Raw genomic sequence first — 20,937 nt, 5'->3', positions numbered from 1 at the left:
ACAAACCCCCCAGCAGGATGGGGAACACGGAGAGGATGCTGAGGGAGAGCAGTGAAGCTGTGACAGCAGCAGGAGCACTGATGGATAACTGCTACCCTTGCATGGGCAGGCAGCTGCCAGAGACATCCTGCTGCTCCACAGTGCAGGAGTACACAAAGGAAGAATCACCTGAGTAGCCTGGTTCAAAATGGGGTTGTAAACCTGTTCTGTAACAACACACCCAAAGCCATTAGAACTTACTCCCTCCAAGGAAAGGAATTACAAAAAATGAAGACTCCTAAAGCAGTGAGTAGACATAGTAGCAAAATGAATTTAAACTCTGTTAAGTGGCATGAAAGGCATATGCAAACATTGGATTGGATACTGCCAATAAAATCAAAACCCTTTCAAAAACATTTCAGAAAGTGTTTGGGTGATTAAGTCTGTGATTAAATGGATGGGTGAGTGTAGCTATTGGGAATAAAAGAGACTCCTTTGGAGGTTCAGTTCGCTTCAAAATGAGGAGACAATTTCTGGGAGATTAAATATAAAAACAAATAAAGCAAATAAAAAATATCTGAGGACTAAAAGACCAAAACAATAAAAACAATCTTTCCTAATCTAAAAGTAGTACAAGCAATAGCAACACACACAGCTTAGAGAGTACATCACAGGGGCACTCCAGGATTCTCCTTTTGCATCCCTCTCTCCTTGGATAACATGCTGCAGCTCTATAGGCACAGGGCAAGTTCTGTCCTAGCACAAAGCACCAGCAGAAAGAAATAGCTACAAAACAAAGCTGCTAAGTGAGCAGTAACAAAATACAAGGCTAAAAAAAATGTCAGGGTAAATGTCTATGAATAGTAGCTTAGTTATTTCTTGTCTAAAACTCCTTTAGTCCCAGAGGACTTGAATGCAGCCTGAGGTCTGGTGTTTGAAGGAGTGCAGGGGAGGTCAAAGAAGTTCATTAAACCTCTGTGGGTCCACGGTAATGTTTACACTGAACCAGCAGGTAGGAACAGCTACAAAGAGCAGGAACTGTGAGCTAAGTGTGAGCAACAGCACGGGGAAGAGAGAAGGTGGATTTAATAAAGTGGGGTCATGTCTCACACACGTGAAATGCTTTGGAGGATTCAGCTCCACACCCTCTATCCACATGCTTGCTTGCTGATGTAATGTTCCTGGATTTCCAGGAGACATTTGATAAGGTTCCTTTGCCAAAAGGCTTTAAAAGCCACTACCCTTGACACAGGATGCACAGGAGCAGGGGAGGGAGCAACTGTTAAGTTTTCCATGTGAAAGTTGCTCATCAGGAGGAGATTTAGGCCTTTGCTCATTACTATCTGTGATAGTAACACCCAAAGCTGCTGCCTCAGCACTGCTTGGTGGTCCTGAAGGCAGTAATTAGGTGAGAAATTAGTTTGAGTAACTCAAACATGGCCACATGGCAAGCAGCAGACACCTGGCTTTTGGTTTCATAGAAAACCAAAAGCAACAGCCTCCAGCAAACTGGTATTTGGAGTGAGAAGGGTACTGCCAGAGGCTGGAAAGAAAGTGAGGCCCCCTCAGGACCCCCAAAACTGCCAGGTCAGACACAGCCAGGCACAGCAGCACCACTGCTGGCTCCCCCATGCCTGACCCCAAGGGCCAGAGCAGCTGGGCACAGCCTGGAGTGGGACAGACAAACCTTTAGGGGAAAGGCAGCCACAGCCTCCCCAAGGGACAGGCAGGAGGGAAGTCCCCCCCAATAAACACAGCCTCCAGGGAAAGGACATGAAAGAACAGGAAGCTTCACACTCAGCACTGACTCACACACAGAATCACCCACCAGAAAAAGCTCTTTTCATTCTCATGCGAGCCCAGCTTCCAATCACTGCCTCTGAGACAGCCAAAACACAACACTCAGGACCATCCTTTCCTCCTCTTTATTCACAAATCTTCAGGATGAGGAAAGGGCACCTGGGGAAAAAGCAGATTTGTATTTTCTTCTTCCTTTTTCTCAAAAAGAAATTCAAATGTCCTGGGAGAAGGGGAGAGGATCCAGGGAAGAAAAGATTTTCCAGATTCATATGAAAAGCACTCCAGTAGCATGAACACAATGATGAAAAAAAAGACTTTAAAAAAAGTTTAACTGGCACCCTTTTGACTTAATGTATAAAAAAGAAATATCTTCTGCCTTCCTTCTTCTGGCCTTTCAGTTATTTATTTGCTTCTCTTCTGAAAGCATTTGCTTTGTTTTTCCACATTTCTTCCATTCTTCTGGTACTATTGTGTCCTGGAAAGAAAAAAAAAAATTAACTCTTCCAGGCAGCAAAGCACTTGCTTGTGCAGTACAAGTCTCCCAGACCCCTCATGCTCTCTCAAAAGCAGCTCGTTGGACAAACTTTTCATCTGTGAGTGATAAACCAGCACTGCTCCAGAATGGGGGACGGAATTCAAGGAGCATGGAAATGATCAGAGAAAATGAAGATTAATTTCTGGTGCAAAGGGGATGAATGTGCCTATTAAATTACAGAACTGAACAAAAAAAAAAAGCCAAAACCAACCCAGGCTGAACCAAAGCCTGCAAGTACCTTAACTGCTCATTTTAACAGGGCTGATCCATCTGCTGGCAATCCTTGGTCCACGTTAACACAAAGATCTTCATCTCCCCAGGAAGGTGAGGCAGGGTTAGCACAGCAAACCCACCCTTCTGAGGTCCTTTGCCTTCCACGATGCCACACAGGCACACATGGCATGACACTCAACTGACAGAGCTGGGCATCAGAAAACTGAGCAGTGAGGAAAAATGCTTGTGACTGCACATGGAAGCAAAATCTAAATTAGGGTTGGTGGGTATTAAGTTATTTGCAAGATCTCAGGGCCACAGACAGCTCTGAGAGCTGCACCCTCTGCTGTGAGGCAAAGCCCAGGGAGTTGGGGATGCTCAGCCTGGAGAAGGCCCAAGGGAGGCCTCAGTGGGGCCATGCAGGACTTGAAGGAGGTTATGAAAAGGAGAGGGATGTTTTATACAGGCAGATGGGGCAGTGGTTTCCAACTGAAAGAGGGCAGCTTTAGATTAGATGTTAGGAAGAAATTTTAAACTCAGCATGTGGTGAGGAACTGGCACAGGTTGCTCAGAGAAGCTGATGTTGCCCCAGCTCTGGAATTTGTTAAAGGCCAGGGTGGATGAGGCCCTGGCTGTGGATGTGATCCACCCTGGCCAGGTGGATGTGGTCTAGTGGATGGTGTCCCTGCCTGTGGCAGGGGGGTTGGAACTGGAGGACCTTAAGATCCCTTTCAACCCAAAGCAGTCTGTGATTTCCATGATCCTCTAGGATTACTTACAGCCCATAAGGAATGAAGGAGTTAAAATACCAGGCTGAGAAACAGGAAACATGCAGGCTGTGGAGAACACACTGTGAGGCACTTGGTAACAGGCCACTAAAAGCTGCAACCCACTGGCCCAAAGTGATGTTAAAGAGAAGCATCCAGGAGCCTGAACAGCAAACACAGCAGTCAAAAGGACAAGTGACAGCCACCTCCAGGTCCTCTCCAGTAACCTGCTGTAGCTTGTTCTGTGCTTAAGTACCTCAAAACACTCCAGGGAGAGAAAAGGCAGCAAAAGGGTGTTTTTCTGAGGGACATGACACCAAATTTTCCACAGGTAATTTCCATGCAACCATCCTGCATGCTCCCTGATCTGCAGACAGGAGCAGAGTGCACACCTTTTGTGTGGCACAACCTCCCAATGCTGGTTTTGATTTGCACCACAAAAACTGGGCTCCATTGTGCCTGAAGCTGTGGATGTGAGGGGAAGCAGATGCTCAGATGTACCTGTGCAGAACACTGTACAGTGATTTGTGTCATCTCAGGACCCATCCCACAAACTCTTCCTTTCCCCACAACAACCCAGTGCAAGGAATGAAGCCCTCATGCACACACACTCAGAACTGGGCAGTCCTGCCCCCTACACCACAGTGCACAGAGCAAACTGGGACCTTACCTTTGGGAATGAAAGGAAACCAAGGGCTCTCTCCTGGCAAAGGGCAGTGCAGACCCAGCACATGACTGTATGGAATGGAGGGGGTGGGAGCTGCTGCTGCCTGAGCCATCATGACCAGCACAGTCCAGTGGGAGGGTGACCCAGGACTGGTGTTCTCAGCTGAGAGAGGTGGTGCTGACCTGGCTCTGTGCACAGAGCTCTCACCACTCCAAAGGAGGATGTAATTCAGCAGGCAGAGTGCCTGGCAGCTGCACAGCCAGAATGCTGTAAGTGGGGATAGGGAGTACCAGCAGCAGGGTGGAACAGCCCCAGTGTCAGCCACTTTCAGCATGGTCTCCTCCAGCTGACATTGCTAATAATTTGTTTATAGGAGCAATTATATTGTTTTATTTCATCACCTGAGAGCTGCTTGATGCTCACAACAGCATATTTACATGTGCACATATCACCACGCAGACTTCAGATAATTCAGGAAATCCCACAAATGCAATTTAGTCTCAGAGAACATGTCCTGCTAACCAGCCCAACCCAGCTGCAGCCAGGGCTCCCAAGGACTCATTTAAAGCCCACTAAGCAATGCTGGGGGAAGCAGCTTCAGCTCACATATTTTTTGTCAAAGGAGTGAGGGATGAGGTGAAATGAAACAGGCAGCATGGCCAGGGAAAGGCAAAATCCAAGAAGGCCCTTACTTCCTGAAGAGCTGGTCACTAGCACACCCCCTTTACCGCAGCGTTCTATACTTTGCCAACCTACTGCTCTGCTCTGCAGCGATCCTGCCAAAGGAGAGAGGGAGAAGGTTCAGAGAGACAGGAAGGAAGAAAGCAGCCCTGCTCCAGGAGCCAGACCCAGTGACAGAAACGCAAAAAGCAAAACCAGGCCTTCTGGTAACTTGTGTAACAAGATGGTTTATACAGACAGCCCCCTTCCCACGCCTGCTGCTGGCCTCCACAGCTTTGGCTCAAAGTGCAAGCTGGTTAATTGTCACTGCACTTCAGCATCTGAGACAGGCAGGCACTGCCTTCACAAGAAGATGTCTTTTTGAACTTTAAAGTCGTGCACAAAGGGTTTAACTTTAGCCTCAGAGAGAAGTTTTACTTTCAAATTTGCCATTGTAGTTGCAGCTTCGTGTCATTTGCAGTGAAAAAGCACACGGACACCCCCTGCAGTGGTTTGAAGCAGGAACCAACCACCTGCATTTATGTGTTAACAGAAGCCCTGGTTGAGCCAAGACACTTAGAAATTTGCTTCATTGTATTATTTTCCCCCAAATCTGTATCCTAGGCAATCTGCACTTAATGTCTCATTACTCTTTCAATGAAAAAGGAAACGTTATTGAATGACATAACAGTCCCAGGGGCAACAAAATTCCCATAGGAAGTTATGCTAATACAATAAAATGCCAGTGGAGAGAGCTGGACATCTGAGGGAGAAAGCCTGTGAAAGCTGGGAGGACAGTATGAAAATGGTTAATTACATTAATCATCCTCCTTGACACAGCCAGAAATGTAGAGATGTTTTAAAGAAAAGAAATCAATGCAACCCTCCTGAAAATCTTAAAGGGTTTTTTTACAGCTCTTGTCCTGGTTTTAATAGAGTGTAATCAAAAAGGTGAGACCCCAGGGATATCTATGCAGGCAGGTATCCAGCAGCTCAAAAAGGGGAAAGTAAGGAAAGCACAGGTGTGATGGCAAAGCGGGTCAGTAAATCATCTTCAAAGTCAAAAACTACATTAGTACAAAAGCTTAAGTCTCACATGGAAACTGTGTGTGGCAGAAGTGAAGGAGAGGGAATGGTGTGACCTCTAACCAAGGCACTGCCCTGGCAGCTTGGGACAGCAAACTGCTGGCTGCCCACACCAGGGCAGTCACCAGAGACTGCGGCAGAAGACACAAGTGTGCAGAGACAGAAAGGAATGCTGTATCCCTCATATCTAGCAGAATTTTCTCTGGCTTTGCTAGTGTTTGTTGCCTCTTGCCTGTTGCTGCACAGCTGATAAGCAGCTGCTTCCCTTTCCCTACAATCACCCCTTAGCTAGAGGAACACAGCAGTAATTTACTCCCACCTTACCTTCCTCCTCTTAAAACCTTTATCACAAGCAGAGCTCCCAAATAGTTGGATCTCTTCTACATTTATAGTGGGTTCTATAACCTAACACTATTCTAAAAGCTGCCTTCAGCACATGCCACATGGCCAATTCCCTCTGCAGGAGCTGCTCCCTGGGGACAGCCCCTCACTGCCCTGCTCAGATCAAGAGGCAGGGAAGTAGGGCTGAGCAGCCCAGCCCCACACACAAGGTCCAAGAGCCCAGAGCAGTGGTCACTGACACACAGCAGCACCCTGTGACCTCCTCCCCACTGATGTCAAAGCTCTGTCCCTCCCTTACCTCTTCACAGCTTTCTGAGCCAGCATCCTGTTGCCTGCCAGGAATGTGATGCCACCCAAAATGGCCAAGTACTTCAGAGTCTGGAACATGTTGAGCTGAGTCCAGTAGACATACATGAGTCCCAACATTGCTGGGGAAAAAAAAAAAAATTGTCCATGGCTGAAACTGCATTTCAAAGACCAACCATTTGTCATCCTCAGAACAACTGTACTGCCAGGCTGAAGCATTTGGTTCCTATCCCATCTCTGAAGCTCTGAATGGCAGCTCCAAAGACCACACATTATTGCCAGGAAATGAAGACATCTGGGTTCCCATTCTGGAGTGAAAATGTGACACTGACAGCTTGCAACCAACTCTCCTGTGGCACAATTATGGACATATTACAGACACTAAGGGCTACTAAAAAGAGGAGGATACCCTGGATTTCAATAGGGGATATTAACCTCACACATCTGTAAGGCCTTACAGCTTTATAAAGCTTCCAAGTATCCTGACTTGGACTGAGAAACATAGTGACATTTGGAAATCAATTCAGTGCTCTCCCAACCTGCTGCGTTTTTGAAATTCTACCAAGACAGTAAATAACTGTGTAACTATAAACACAATAAAATGGATGAAAAAATTTGGTTCAGCCAAAGGACCAGAAGTGCTTTTATGGAAAGAGCTTTAAGGAAAAGATGTAGCTTTTCACTGTTGAGAGTCCTGCAGGTCTCAATCCCCACAGAACCTCCCCACTCTCAGAGGATAAACATGCAATAAAGTGTGACTCTGGAAATAAGAAGTTCTATTAAGTACAGATAAATGGAGTGAGAGAGGGGCCTGGATAATGATGGCTGTTATAAGCTGATGGCCAAAACAGGTTTATCACCATATTAACAATCATGAAAAGCAGGAAGGCAGATGGAAACAAGAGAACAAGTGTTATGCTGTTATGTCATTAGAGTTAATAGACCACGAGCCCATTAACCACAGGCTCTCATCTCTAACTCTCAGGTGAGGAGGTCAAACACACAGAAAGCCTCTGACACTTACCAGCATGTCCCAAGTGAAAAACAATGGTGCTGGGAGCAAAGCTGAAGTTGGAGATGTTGGCACCTATCTTGATCCACTAAAAAGGAAAATAAACAAAACTGGCGTTGAACAGCCTTGTAAACACAAACTTTAATTTTAAGCTTCAACATCTTTCAAGCCTGTTTGTTTTAGGATCTTCAGTGAATCCAGTGTATTCTCTACAGAAGCACTTGTTTACTACTGCAAGAAGAGACAGCAGTAATTTTGCTAAAGGCAGCACTGTTGAGCTCCTTCAGTGGAAGTGTCTCCTGTTACTTCTGACTGCCTTAATGCAGTTCCTCAAATATCTTAAACAGATGAGAGAAGACTGCTCCAAATTTAAATAGTGAAAAAGAAATAGACATTGGTATTTCTACCCAGCTGAATTAATTTCCATTAAAAATAATAATTTTAAAAAAGGATAATACTCTCATTTGGATTTTGGACTCATCCAAAGAGCAGCTACAGATACAAGATGTTAGCTCACAGTAATAATAGTTTTTGACTACAAAAGATAAAGGCATTAAGGGTGGAAAAGAGGAGCAGCAACAATGAGTTTTTTCATTGAAGTGTCATCAACTTGTATATTGTGAACTCCATAGACCAGAGGACACAGCTTTCACTGAGTCTGGCTAATGGGAAATTACTGTTGGAATCAGTTTCATCTTCCAAATAATGAATAATTTAACTTGTCTCACTGAGATTTTTATTGCATTAAGTTCAAAGCACTGACCTGATGATACAGTAAGTAGCAGGGGATGTTTCAACTACAGACACTCCAATGTCCATAAATGGGAATTCAATCTGATAGGATTAAGTAACAGATTTTGTGATGGATTTATTACATGTGAGGCAGAATAACTGCCTTTTTCCTGTGGAAGTCTAATGTTATTGTAACTTAATCTGCCCAGTGTTATTCACCATCCCCAGCTGAAGCACACTGAGAAACTCATCCACCTACTTCCACTTGGCAGCACTGTTATTCTGCTTTGACTAGAACCTAAAAAACCAAACCAGACCAGTGCTCTGCACTGACATCTGCTAGCTGTGACTGCAGCACTGCCGTGCCAGTCAAGAGTTAACCAAGTTAACCAAGAGTTTCAGCAAGAAGTTGAGCTGTCCAACCTCCTAAGTGACTCTGACTGGATGGGAAGAAGTGTTGTTCTTCTGTGACCCAGCTCACTCACCAAGATGAGCAGCAAAAGCAGTGGGGAGAGAACCAGTGCTGTGAAAGTGTTGGAGACCACTGTGGGAGGCCTCTTCTCAGGCTCCCTGAAGAGGTGCTGCAAACAAACAAAACCAACTCATGAGCAGGAGTGTTCCAACAGAGCAGCTCCTCTGCTCCACAGCTGCAGCCCCAGTGCTGTTCTCAGAGGTTCCTCTGGGTGGGAGCCATTTTTTTAAGGCAAAGACTGACTTGTTAACACAGTGTCTATTCCAGTCTCTGCATGTTTAATTTCTTGCACAGTTAACTTTTCCTTGCTCTCAAAGAAGCACTTCTTAGCTTGACATCAGCCCAGAGACCTTTCTGTGGTGCTTACCTGGCCAAATTTGCATGTTTGGGTCTTTTCACTGACACCAGTTGCTTTCTCATAGCTAGAACACACAGTTTTTTTATTCATGCACCATAGAACTCCAATAAATTTCTTTCCATTAAGCAGTAACTTTGGTCTTCCTTTAATTACATTACTTATAAATAAATTATGATGAGAACACGTAACACTAAACCCTCATCTCCACATATAAACTTGACTGTACCTGGATTTCAGGTTTGGGAACAAAGAGGTTCTTGGACTGGACTGTGGATGGTGCATCCTCTTCTGGGAATGTGATCACAACATCAGCCTGAAATGAAATTGTGCAGCTTCATGCATTTAGATCTAAATGCATAAAACCTATTCCATTACTGTGCTCTATTTCCTTATTTGATGATCCATGAATTACATAATTTTTAAAGGAAACTGAGAAAAAGATATTTTTTTAAGAAGCAACCTCTCCTAAACAGGGGCAGTAATGTCATTCACCCACCATTAAGAATTGGACTTATTTCCAGCAGAGAAAGAACAGAGGTTAAACCTCGAGAGCCTGCTGTGAAATTGCATCAAGCCCATAAACCTTCTGAAGTTTCTGCACCACTACACGATGAAATCAATGTTTATTTCTGTCTTGCTTTGATGTTTACTTGAAACTTGCAAAGAACAGCAAACCTCAGAGCCCATAAATGGCCAAAAGGATTCTGATTCACTAAAAAGAACAAAACATTTGAGCTTTTTGCTTCCAAGCCTGTACCATGTCCTCCTGTTAGAGTGTCAGTAATGACAAAATCACATCACCACACTTCCAGTTACATACCACATTCCAAAGGATTGGATTTTCCAGAGTGGCATCTCCAATGATCAGGTAAAGAGTGTAGGTCCCAGAGGCAGAGTCAAATTCAGTCTTTCTTTCAGAGGTATCCAGTTCAAATTTGTACACATTCTTGCTGTCTGGCTCTGCAACAAACACCACCTCCTGGCCAGTCTTTTGGTTGTGAAGTCGAACAAAAGTCTGCAAGGAAGAATGTAACATTCAAGGACTTTTTCAGCCAGCAATTTACATTAAAAAAACCAAACCAGAAGTGTGCTTTTACAGGGCAGGCTATGTGCACTCAATCTGTGGAGTTAAATACAACACAATACCAGAGCCAGAGATTTCATTTAACAGACAGACAAAACAAATGAAGTGAATCTCCCAGCTAGTGAGAGCAGTGATCTTCACAGTACATGTCAGAAACATAAGGCTTCTCAAAACCTATCAAATCTTTTCAAGAGCAACTGTCACCTCAGATGCTTCATGATGGAACATCTTGGTAACACAGCAATGACAAAAATTGTCCTAACCTGGTGAGGGATGAGTTCAGCTCCACTGTTCACATCTATCAGCTGGAAGGATAAAGCAAAGTTCTGATGGCTGTCAGCAGTGAATGAGCCCTTGGCTTTGGCTGGGTAAGCTACCCTAGGAGGGAAAAAACCACACAGAACTGAGGTGATGTTCCAAGAGAAAGCCTGGTGCTCAGAGAAACCAAGGCTCTGGTCTAGGATCACACACCCCACGCTGTTTTACCTGGTTGTTTTTGGCGCAATGCTCTGATCTTTATCCACGGTAGAAAGATCTACATTAGTAATCCCCACTTCTGTGGAAACTTTTACTTTCAGCTGCAACAAAACACAACAGAAAATTCTTCAGAGCACTACACATACACCAATTATGGTCAAGTTCACTGCAGATGCTTTAGCTCTTCTGTCCTTCTTCCCCAAAGAAGGTCTTACAACTAAGCCCAAGTCAGAGCCTGACCTGCACAGAAGGATCTACAGCAATTTACCTTCTGGCAAAGCTCCAGCACCAGTCACTGACCCATCCCCTTCCTCCCTGCACAAGCTGCCAGCTCTGCAGACACCAGCTTCTCAGGCATGCTGGAATTAGCTATCCTTGAGAGAGCTGTTTGGAATGAAACAGTCCAACTACCCAGATCCAACCAGTTTCCCTTCTGAACTAGCAGAAGCTCCCTATTAAAGGTTACATCACATATGATACAAGTTCACACTGCCTGTGCATATGTCCTTCTACCTTCTGGACAGCAATTTGAGACAAGAGGTCTCCAGACAGCAACAGTTCTGCCTCTGTTGGCTCCTAAAGCCCAACAGGTTTCCGTTGACTTTATTACCAGCAGGCAAATGCCAAAGCATTCCTGCAGACCTGCACTTTGTCCAGCAAGCTTTCCTGGAGAGTCACAGCATTCACCCCTCAGTGCAGGGCAGCCAATAAGGCCCTGCCATTTATCTCACTGCCCTGTGCTAAGTGCAATATAAACCCCAAGCAGAGAAATGATTTCCTGCCCTTTCCCCAGCCCCAAACCACAGCCCATTCAGGCACTGAGCCGACTGGGTTTGACTGATTTCAATTCTTCTCTCAAACATAAGCAGTTACTGCAGTCTGTAGTTTTTAATTAGCACATTTGTTCTCACAGCTTACAAATGCTCCCCATGAGAATTGAAGTTTCATTGCCAAGACATTTTTCATCTTATACTACAATTTGTTATTACAGGTTTGCTCATGTGAGCCAGCCCCACACCCTCAGTCTGAAAAATAATTCACAGAGAACCTGTAGGAAAAATATGTAAAAACATTAACTAAACTATTCAGGTCAGACTTCAAACACAATCATCTTGGCAGCTCCTTTACAACAAAAAGTGTAATTTAAGAGAGAGGCTACCCCCAAAAATGGATCCATTAACATGCAGATGATTCAGGCTAACTTTAGCAAAGCTCTCCTTTGTTCCAAGTTGGGAGCAAAGAAAGATGGACTAAGAAATATTAATTTTTAAAAAGTTGTGTGGAGGCAACTCGGAGCTGCTGCACACAGCCCCTCCAACTGCACAGTACACAAACATCTCTCAAATATTTTAATGCCAGGAAATGCAGTCTCTGCCTGAGTAATAACCCACTGGTTTAGCTCATTACTGTCAAAACGATGGTGCATTAAGGACAATTAATGCTAATAACAGTAAGGAAAAAAGCAGCTCCCCAGCAGTCCTCCCCCGTAACAATGTGTCTTATTAGCAGCAGTTCCCACAAAGCTGCTGCACTAATACATTCCTGCCCGTGCCTCCCTGTGCCAGCCCCAGCTTAAGCAGGACAATCCAGCCCCTTCTGACACCCTGAGTGCCATTACTGCTCCCCTGACAGAGTCAATTTGATACTCAAAGTAAAGGTCAGCAGTTGTGTCTTCCTCCACTCCAAGCTAAATATGCTGGAAGACTTGAAATGCTAATTGTTTCCTTAAATAGTGATTGGGGGCAGAAATTAACCCTGGCAATGGACCTCTTTGGAGAAGAGCATTCTCAGCTGTTGACACTGGGGTGACTACATGAACAGTCAGAGAGGTCACATTCCTCTCACTGTAACAAACTTAAGAAAAGGAAAACTCCAAATATTTATATAAAACTGCTCTTCAGAAAGGTGTTGCCTAAGAGCTTTTGCTACCAAGACAGTGCTGTGTGTGCATGAAAAGAAGACTTCATCTGCTTTGGTCACTGCTTCTCCACTACAAAATCTTCACCATATACACAGTTTGGAAATGCCAAAAGACCCCCTTGACTCTCTTCTAGTGCTCTAGAGCTTACACAAACAGACAACAACAAATGCTCAGCTTGCACACAGCAGGCAACCCCCAGACAACTGCCAGCCAAGCCCTGAGATTTATGGGCTCGACTCTGGAATGCTCAGGAGAGCTAACACTTGGTAATTATTTCTGCATATCGACTCAGGGCTGCCATATAAACACTTCCACTGTTAGCCTTGGTTCAGATGCTGTCAGATCAGCATCTAAGTGATAAGACAGGTTTGAAATTTACACAAATCCCTTTTGATCATGTATTAATCTGGTTACTGGCCATAATCCTGAGCCAAAATCCAATGCATTACAGAAAAGCATGTGATAAAAATTCCATATAACTGGCAACATCTTCCACAAGTATAAACAAAAAGCTGTTTCAGTGAATAGGCACAGAATGAAAATAAATCAAAGAGCACACCCACCTCCACTTTATTAGCAATAAATCGCTTATCTCCATCTACACTGATAGAGAAATCATAATATCCACTAGCAGGTTTCACATTCATGAAGTTCAGCTCAAAGAAATCTCTGTAACAAAAAAAACCCCAAGGTGTTAAGAAGCCTCCAAATATGCTACATTAAACAGGTAAACAAACACAGCATAAAACTAACATTGCTAAGTGCAGTAGGAAAAGAATTCTTCAAAGCTGACCAAAGCCAAAAGAACATTGGAATTTCCCACTCCCAGTCAAAAGAAAAAACAACAGAAATTCACCACCTCCACCAAATATGATCAGTCACTCTACACTAACAAAATACAACCATAGCATTTTTAGTTTTCTATCACAGAAACATTTCTCTGGTGGAAAAACGCTTATGGAAAAGTAAGTCTAACATTGACTAAATAATACCTGTTTGTAAATACCTGTTACTCTAAAAATAATCTTATTTTCTTACCCAGAGAGAGTAAATGGTAGCTGTTGAAGGACAGTGGCTTTGCTAGACACAGACTTGGCTTGGTCAAGCTTTACAGAAACTTGAGTCAGTAGCTGGGACATAACATTGGTCACTTGCAGCTACGAGAGAAAAACCAGCATTTCTGTGAGACTTGGCCCAGAAGGAATGCAGGAGCACAGACAACTCAGTACCCCTCTGTGTTCCACACCCAGAGCTCTCCCCTGCTCAGCATCCCAGCCCCCCTTGTTCTTTCTAACACAAGAGGGAAGGTGAAGAGCTGACTTCCACACCATTCCTTCTTGGGGCAGTGCCTGGTAAAACAAAGCTCCTAAGAATCACTTCACAAAAGCACTACAAGATCTGCTGGAGCCTCAGCCACAGAGCTAAAAGTGAAAGACATCAGCTCACACTTTCAGTCAGCCAGAGCTACAAGAGCAGACGGAGCCAGGAGCTGGGGCTGAGGCCTTACCCTGAGCAGGGGCTGGTGGTGGGACACAGCTGCAGGCCCGTCAGGGACAATGACGATGGGCACGTGGAAGCGGTTCTGGGACAGGGCACCCGCAGCACGGGCCACGCTGAAGGCCTCCGAGAGGGTCTCAAAGTTCTTCTTGCTAAAAATGGCATTCATCAGCTGGATAACCTGATCCTGAAAGAGGAAAAGCCAACCACATATAAGCACCAGCAGCTTCCCACAACATTGCAAACTGGCTGAGTATTATGTTATTAGTGAAAACATCATTCATAAAAGACTGTTTAATTTTCCATTTGCTTTAAAAACAGTTCAAATTATGAGGCAACCCAAAAATTAGCTACCTTTGGAATTTCATGTGCATTCTCATTCTTGGCTGGGAGACTCCAACCACAATGGCTGGAACTGCCTCAACAACTTGGAAAGCAGAATATAGATGCACCTCTGCAAATGATGTGTTTCAGACTAAAAAGATGTCATCAGCTCAACTACCCAGACTGCGTGTGGCTGCAAAAAGACAATTTGGCTGCAAGAGCTGCACAACTGTCCTCATACAGTGGAGCAGAACCAGGCTTGATGTCCTGGCTGGGAAGGCCATGGAACAAAGCACCCCAATGGCTCTGGAAGGAGCAGTCTAGGCCATGCAGGCTTATCCCCTCAGGCTAAGAGGATTGGCTTTAAAGCAGCACCACCAGGAGCACAGAGCCAGCTCTGCCTTTGGGGTGTGCCAAAGCTAATTTGTTCTCTCCACAGCAGAAATGGGACAGCATCCCCCCAGCTGGTTCTGCAGGCTGACTCAGTAGGGTTAGGGCATCTGCACCACTCTCTGCAGATTGTTCATTACCCCTCATTATTCAGCTTCTTCCATCACTCCCTGCTAGTCTGGAAAACAGAGGGATTGGCTACCTGGACTTTGATCCCAACCAAGGATTTTGGGCTGAATTCTGATGAGAATCAGTACAATCAAAGACAATCCCAAATAATGCAATAAGGACACAACTTCATGACCTGCAAAGAAATTCACTGCACATCAAATTCTCACTCTTCTGCTTGTACCAGTGAACACCAAACATCAAACTAGAGAAAGCATCCAGACAAATGTTACAAAACTCCTGCACAGTGCAAATCCTGCAGTGCTTTTAATGTCTGTGGAGGGCATGGCACTGCTCCAGACCTTAATCAGCAACTGACACACTCATTGAAGTTGTGGGGAAAAAAAAACCCAGGCAGTTATTTTTTTCAAATACTACACAGTATTTTTAAAAGACAGTTTTGTGGCATTCCAAAGGCACTGTCACCATTCACCAGAGATAAAGCCTCAAGCCCCAACAGCAGCACTTCTGACAGCACAACTCTGAAAAAAACCGAAACAATTTCCCTTAATTGGTCTTTTTTTAAGGCATAATTTGGATGCTGACAGTTTGAATTGCACGTGACAGAATTACCACCTCAAAAATGACATGAAAATTACTTTGCATTAGCCTGTTTGGCAGCAGTGTGGAAAAGAGCCAGTCCTGAACTCAGATGTCTTACACTGGCTTCAGTCTTAACCCTGCCACTTTGCCTCATGCTTTAGGGAGCTGCCATTCTCACTCCAAAGTACATCTAACTCCATTAACTTGTGGGGAAAAAAAAATCAAGTGGATAGCTTGCGGTAATGATTTCTAGCTTAACCAAGATCAAAAGAAATTTCCAGCAGTCTTTCATCTTAGACAACAAGTTTTTTCGTCTTGATTCCTGCAGGCACAAGGTAATGTTGTCTCTCTTTTGGGCACCCCAAACTGGGGTGCCTGCATTTCCTCATAGATAAATAACATTTGCAAAACACCTTGAAATGCTGGAAAGTGCTACAAGTGCCAAATGCCAGAACAAACTCTGAAACAAGGGTTTTTTTTCAACACCATGCTTCAATAAACAAAGAAAAAACTAAGTTTCACTTGCAATTTCCGCCTGTACACTTGAAAAAGGAAAAAACCCAACAAATCCAGCCTGTGATCTTTAAGCTGGAATTTCCTTTTAGATTCTGTTTCCTAGCATTCCCTCCACAATGTCCCTTTTCACTGGGTGTGCTCAATACTTTTGCCAGTAGAAATTCTACCAGTTACACCAGGCTTTGGCACTGCACCACAGGGACTGAGCAGATCCTCTCTGGGAGCTGGAGTGTGCAAGGAAGGAAAGGGCAGGTACAGACCTCCTTTATTGCTGGCTCTGTACCCACATGGTCTGACAGCTTATAGGCAGCAGCAACAAACAGGGCAGTAGTCTCAATTCCTTCTTCAAACTGCAGGTAAACTCCACCCAGGTCATCCAAGCGAGCAACAAGATCCTGACAGAAAGAGTTATTAAAATTTAAATTGCATTCTAGAGGATCCACAGAAGTTAACTCTGCTGTTAGGTCTTTAATCAAGAATTATCTGTATGGGATCAATGATGTATTTTGTGATAGTCATTTAGAAACAGGAAGAAAGTAAATCCTCCAGCCTTTAGTGCATTTAATTATATGTAAATGTCAGGACTGTCTATTTTTCAGTCCACTGTGAAACAGAAAAAAGCCCAAGGAATTATCTGCTTGAAAGCCAAGCCACATTACGCAGGCAGACAATTAGCCAGGCTGGTTTTTCATTTTGTTTTTCACATTAATACATCTTTTAGTTCTAAGCAATCTAGCAAATTTCTGAGTAATTAGAGAGCACAGTGTGTTCCTACCTCAATCTCCTCAACAATGCTACTTAGATCTGCCTGCTGGGACAGGTAAGATGCCGTCTCCAAAGCCTGGATGGTTCTTCAACAAGAACAAACAAAACCAAACAAGTGTGTGATTATTCCTTCCTTAAAAGTCAAACACCATTTAAATCAAAGCAACAGCATTTTCTATTCTGAATGAAGTGTAAAACAGCTGTTCCTGCCTTCAGGTCACTCAAGAGAATGACTCTGAAGTGATTTAGTGTGAACTTAGCATTCATTACAGAATTCACTTCAGCTGCATCAGTGCTGCAAGGAACTCACAGACTCAAAGGCAGAGCAGAGAACAAACTGATCCCTGCAGAGCACAGATCCCAGACTCGCCGCTGAGGCTTCCAGAAATCCACTTTTTTAGTCAACAAAGCACGTTTTAAAGTTTCCCTTTCTTCCCCAGCCTTTAAGGGACATTCTGTTCTCGTGTTTCACAGTGAAACAAATTTTTTTGGTGATAAATGCCAAGATTCTTTCAGCTTACTGGCACATATTTTCCAGCTCACAGCGCAGGCACCCCAAACTACAAACAGGGCTGAGAAAGAGCATTAGGTCTGCTGCAACCATAAATGACACAGAATCATGGCTGGGTATAAAGCAAAAATTCTGTTATCAATGCTTCTAAGAGGAGGCTTTTTTGGGATACCATCCCTTTATTGATCATTATCCTTGAACTAAATTGAATATATAAGTTAATTTACAAAACCACACAAAAATAGCCCCAAAACTCAAGCCCCCATATATTTTCTTCCCCCGAGAAACAACAATGAACTGGACAGCACCTACTCTACCCCATCTGCATTCCAAGGATTAAGCATTAAAACAGCCTTTAATTCAAACCCCAGGAGCCTGGAGGGTAATGACATGAACCCCTCCTGTGGGACTTACGCCAGCACGCTCTCCTCCTTGCTGAGCCGGGCAGTGAGGGCACTCAGGGCTTCCTGGGATGCCAAAGGAAGGCCAAAGCCACTCAGGGCACCAACAGCGTGGAAGATCTGCGTGACTGAGGAGTCCTCACTGACAGCTGCCAGCAGCAGCTCCCTGGTCTCATTTGAAATGGTGACCTGAGGAAGAGCACAGGGAACACTGATTCACACTTGACAAAATGTGGTCTGTAAATCACCACTGATTCCCTCCTGGAGCAACACTAGAGTGGTGAACTTCTACAAGCTTCTGGGAAAAATCCTTTTATCACTCATTACTTTTTAGTTTAACTGATTAAATCCTTAAGTATTGCTGTCAACCATCAATTAGGCTAATCCATGCAGATGTATCCTGGTCACCTGCTACTGCTTTTCATGTGGCACCACTCACTGTTAGCAGCCAGGGGCACTGAGAGAGGGCTTGGGTAACTCACCCCAGCTCAGCAGGGGTGCTCTGCAGCTGTATGCAGCAGTTTCCAGCACCCAAACACTGTCACCCACATAAAGAGCTTCGAAGTGACACAGTCCTGAGAATTCTAACAAAATGTGCTGCCTCTTTTCTTAGCCAGTGTTTAATTAAAAAACATCCCCTCCGAATTACTCTGGCCCAAATACTTGTGTTGGATATTTATACTTTGCCTTGTGTAGAGCACAGCCAAACATTTATTTACTTAAGGCACAACAGAGAACAATCCACTAAAAGAAAGTAAAACTTAAGCATAAAATGAACTGAAAAATATCAAGGCAAGTATTTCTCTGATGGTATCTGTCTGCAGAACTCCACACTCACCTCACAGGCTGACAGGACCTGCATGGACTGGGCAGCATAAAAGAGGGATTCAACACTGCTGGAGTCCACGTGAGATTTGATGAACTTGCATGCAGCCTGTGGAGAAACAGAAGTTAAACCCCTGAGAGGAGATTTAAATGATACTCTGAGACAATTCCATGAACACTGTGTGTTTTTATACCCCCCAGATCCTACTGGCAAGTGCTGCACAGAAACAAGGGTGGTTCTTCCTAAAAGACATAAAGAATTTTCACATAAGCTCTACTGCAACCACAATTCAAACCTAAATTGAGTATAATTATACAGCCTATCAAAATTAAAGTCTAACAGGTGTATTTAGTAGGGCAAACCTTCCAGGATAGAGAACAGATGAACAGAAGTTCTGTAGGTGAGCTTCCTTTCCAGCTGTATATCACACCATCATTAATGGATACAAACACAGAATTTCAAAGAGTGCAGAGAGAAAAGTGGGGCAAGCAGGCACAGCACAAAGGTAAGCAATGGCACTGCTTGTTAATTTGTGCTGACAGCTGGATAGATGGATCTCTGGGATGCATTTTAACCAGAAAACAACCAAGAGTTTAACTGCTGCTGAATTCAGTACTCGAACTGAAACAATCTGATGGGAGCTCTATTTAAGAGTGCAGTGCACCAAACGTGCCACAGGCAGGGAACTTATTCACAAGGCAGTTAAACAAATTGCTATGCACAGTGCCCTCACAGCGGGCCGTGAGGAGTGAGCCACCTTACTGCCCGCACAAAGATATAATTTATCCAAATAACACACAAGACTCGCCAATTACCACTGATACCCCGGTGCTTACTGATGATATAACGCTTTTGTAAAGGTTTTACACTTCCCACACGGCCCTGTCCAAGCAGAGCTCTCTCATAGACTCACATTACATTAATAATTCGTCATTCACCGCTGTGCAGCAGCCCCTCACACAGCAAAGCGCCCCCGGGCAGCGACAGCCGCGCCCTCCCCGCTCACCTTTTCGTCCGCCACCCGCGCCCCGAGGCTGCTGAGCCCCACGATGGAGTAGTAGGCGGACCGCACGTCCGTGAAGGGCCGCTCCAGCACCGCCCGCAGCCGCGCCAGGTCGCGGGCATCCAGACGATGGCTGGGGACAAGGGCCTGGGCACCGGCGAGGACAAGCAGGAAGCCGAGCGCCGCCTCCAGACGCAGCCGTGGGCCTGCGGAGAGATAAACGCGTTAGCCCGCGTCCCCCATCCCGCGGTACCGACACCGGCCCGGCCCGGCCCGGCCGCCCTCGCCTCACCCGGCGCCGCCATGTTGCCGCCCCCTCCCGCGCCACGGCGCCGCTTCCGCCCCGCGCCCCGCCCCGCCCCGGAACGCGCCATCATGCCATGGGGGTCGGTGAGAGGGACGGTGTGTTATGAGAGAGTCTCTCGGCTCCACTGCTGCCCCCTACGGCAACAGAGAAACTATGAATGACAATGAAGAGAGCCGGGCGAGAGAGACAGCGGGCTGGGGCGGGCAGCGGCGGCGGGGTCTCCAGACCACGGGAAGAAATTACTCCCCCGGGTGAGGGGAGTGGTACGGGCCTCCCGGCGGGCCTCGGGGGCGGCCCCCTGGCGGGGATGTGGGCTGCGCTGATTGGCCAGGGCGCCTTAAAGGGGCCGCGGCGGGAAGGCGGCTGAGGGCAGCGGCGGTGCCCGGCTGTGCGGGGTCTGTGCCGCGCTGCCGTGTCCCGGTGTCCTCACGCCGTGAGAGCCGAGCCAAGCCGAGCCTGCTGTGTCACACCGAGCCCCTGGAGATCTGAGCGGGGCCGTGAGTCAGACTTCGGGTGTTGCGGTGCTGGCCGGCTGTGCGGTGTGTCTGTGCCCGCGGTGCTGAGGCGATGGCGCTGAGCTGGGTGCGGCCGGCTGTGCTGCCAGCTGCCGTTCGGCTGTGATAGTGGGTGGGGGCAGAAAGCTCCTCACAGAGGGTGCTGGCGCTGCCCAGGCTCCCCAGGGAATGGCCCAGCCCAGCCTGGCAGAGCTCCAGGGCATGGGGACTGCTCCCCGGCTCAGGTGTTGGTCTGTGCAGAGCAGGAGCTGGACTCTGTGATCCTCGTGGGTCCCTTCCAGCTCACAATACTCTAATCTATGTTCTGTTCTAATTCTGTGATTCCAGCCTTTTGTTTTAAGGAAAAGAGGAATGGGCTGTCTGGCTGGGAGCTGCCAGGAGTGAAGTCAGGGAAGTGAACAGAAGAGGTAATTTTGGAAGTGGGAGATCACAGCCACATTGACCACCTACTCCAAACAGACCCCGACTCAAATGGAGGGAAGGCTCTGCCTGTGGACTAATTACAATGAGACACAAAAGATTTAACTAGCACGTAGGAGATTGAGTGCTAGTTAACAAAAAGTTCCGATATTTACAACCAGTGAATGCTAATAGCTTTGTTAAAATGTATAAATAATGCAAATCTTGATGAGCAGGGAGCCAGCCTTTTGTGGGTTATCACCCAGCTCCCTACTTCATGCAAATTAGAAAAAAACCCCAAAATACCTCCCCTTGGTGTGTGAATTGGTGCTGCACACTAGGGAACAAGCTTGTGCTTGGG

General features: G+C 45.7%; 1 protein-coding gene across 2 annotated transcripts; it reads right to left on the bottom strand.

Annotated features, from left to right (window-relative positions):
• Positions 1-1,890: 1,890 nt before the first annotated feature.
• On the bottom strand, positions 1,891-19,783 carry RPN2 (ribophorin II). Of its 2 annotated transcripts, XM_064391304.1 has the most exons (18): positions 19,648-19,783; positions 19,359-19,561; positions 18,365-18,460; positions 17,540-17,715; positions 16,625-16,700; positions 16,110-16,244; positions 13,919-14,095; positions 13,450-13,568; positions 12,975-13,080; positions 10,500-10,591; positions 10,277-10,391; positions 9,750-9,944; positions 9,156-9,242; positions 8,585-8,680; positions 7,380-7,455; positions 6,348-6,477; positions 4,654-4,737; positions 1,891-2,254 (listed from the first exon to the last, which is right to left on the bottom strand). In XM_064391304.1, exons 1-17 carry the CDS (start codon positions 19,730-19,732, stop codon positions 4,686-4,688), a joined length of 2,016 nt encoding a protein of 671 aa, XP_064247374.1. In that variant the 5' UTR covers positions 19,733-19,783; the 3' UTR covers positions 1,891-2,254; positions 4,654-4,685. The 2 variants fall into 2 exon arrangements, with proteins under 2 accessions (XP_064247374.1, XP_064247375.1); XM_064391305.1 differs by lacking the exon at positions 4,654-4,737.
• Between the last annotated feature and the right edge of the window lie 1,154 nt (positions 19,784-20,937).

The sequence above is a fragment of the Passer domesticus genome, chromosome 16, assembly GCF_036417665.1.
Source record: "Passer domesticus isolate bPasDom1 chromosome 16, bPasDom1.hap1, whole genome shotgun sequence".
Taxonomy (NCBI): domain Eukaryota; kingdom Metazoa; phylum Chordata; class Aves; order Passeriformes; family Passeridae; genus Passer; species Passer domesticus.
This window is presented reverse-complemented; position numbering and strand designations above follow the sequence as displayed.

Excerpts from the sequence above, each read along its gene's own strand:
- RPN2 (XM_064391304.1), bottom strand. The coding sequence starts at position 19,732 with ATGATGGCGCGTTCCGGGGCGGGGCGGGGCGCGGGGCGGAAGCGGCGC. Across the intron at positions 13,569-13,918 it reads ACCACCAGCCCCTGCTCAGG|CTGCAAGTGACCAATGTTAT; the intron begins GTAAGGCCTCAG and ends TTTCTCTCGTAG. Across the intron at positions 8,681-9,155 it reads TTCCCAAACCTGAAATCCAG|CACCTCTTCAGGGAGCCTGA; the intron begins GTACAGTCAAGT and ends GTTTGTTTGCAG.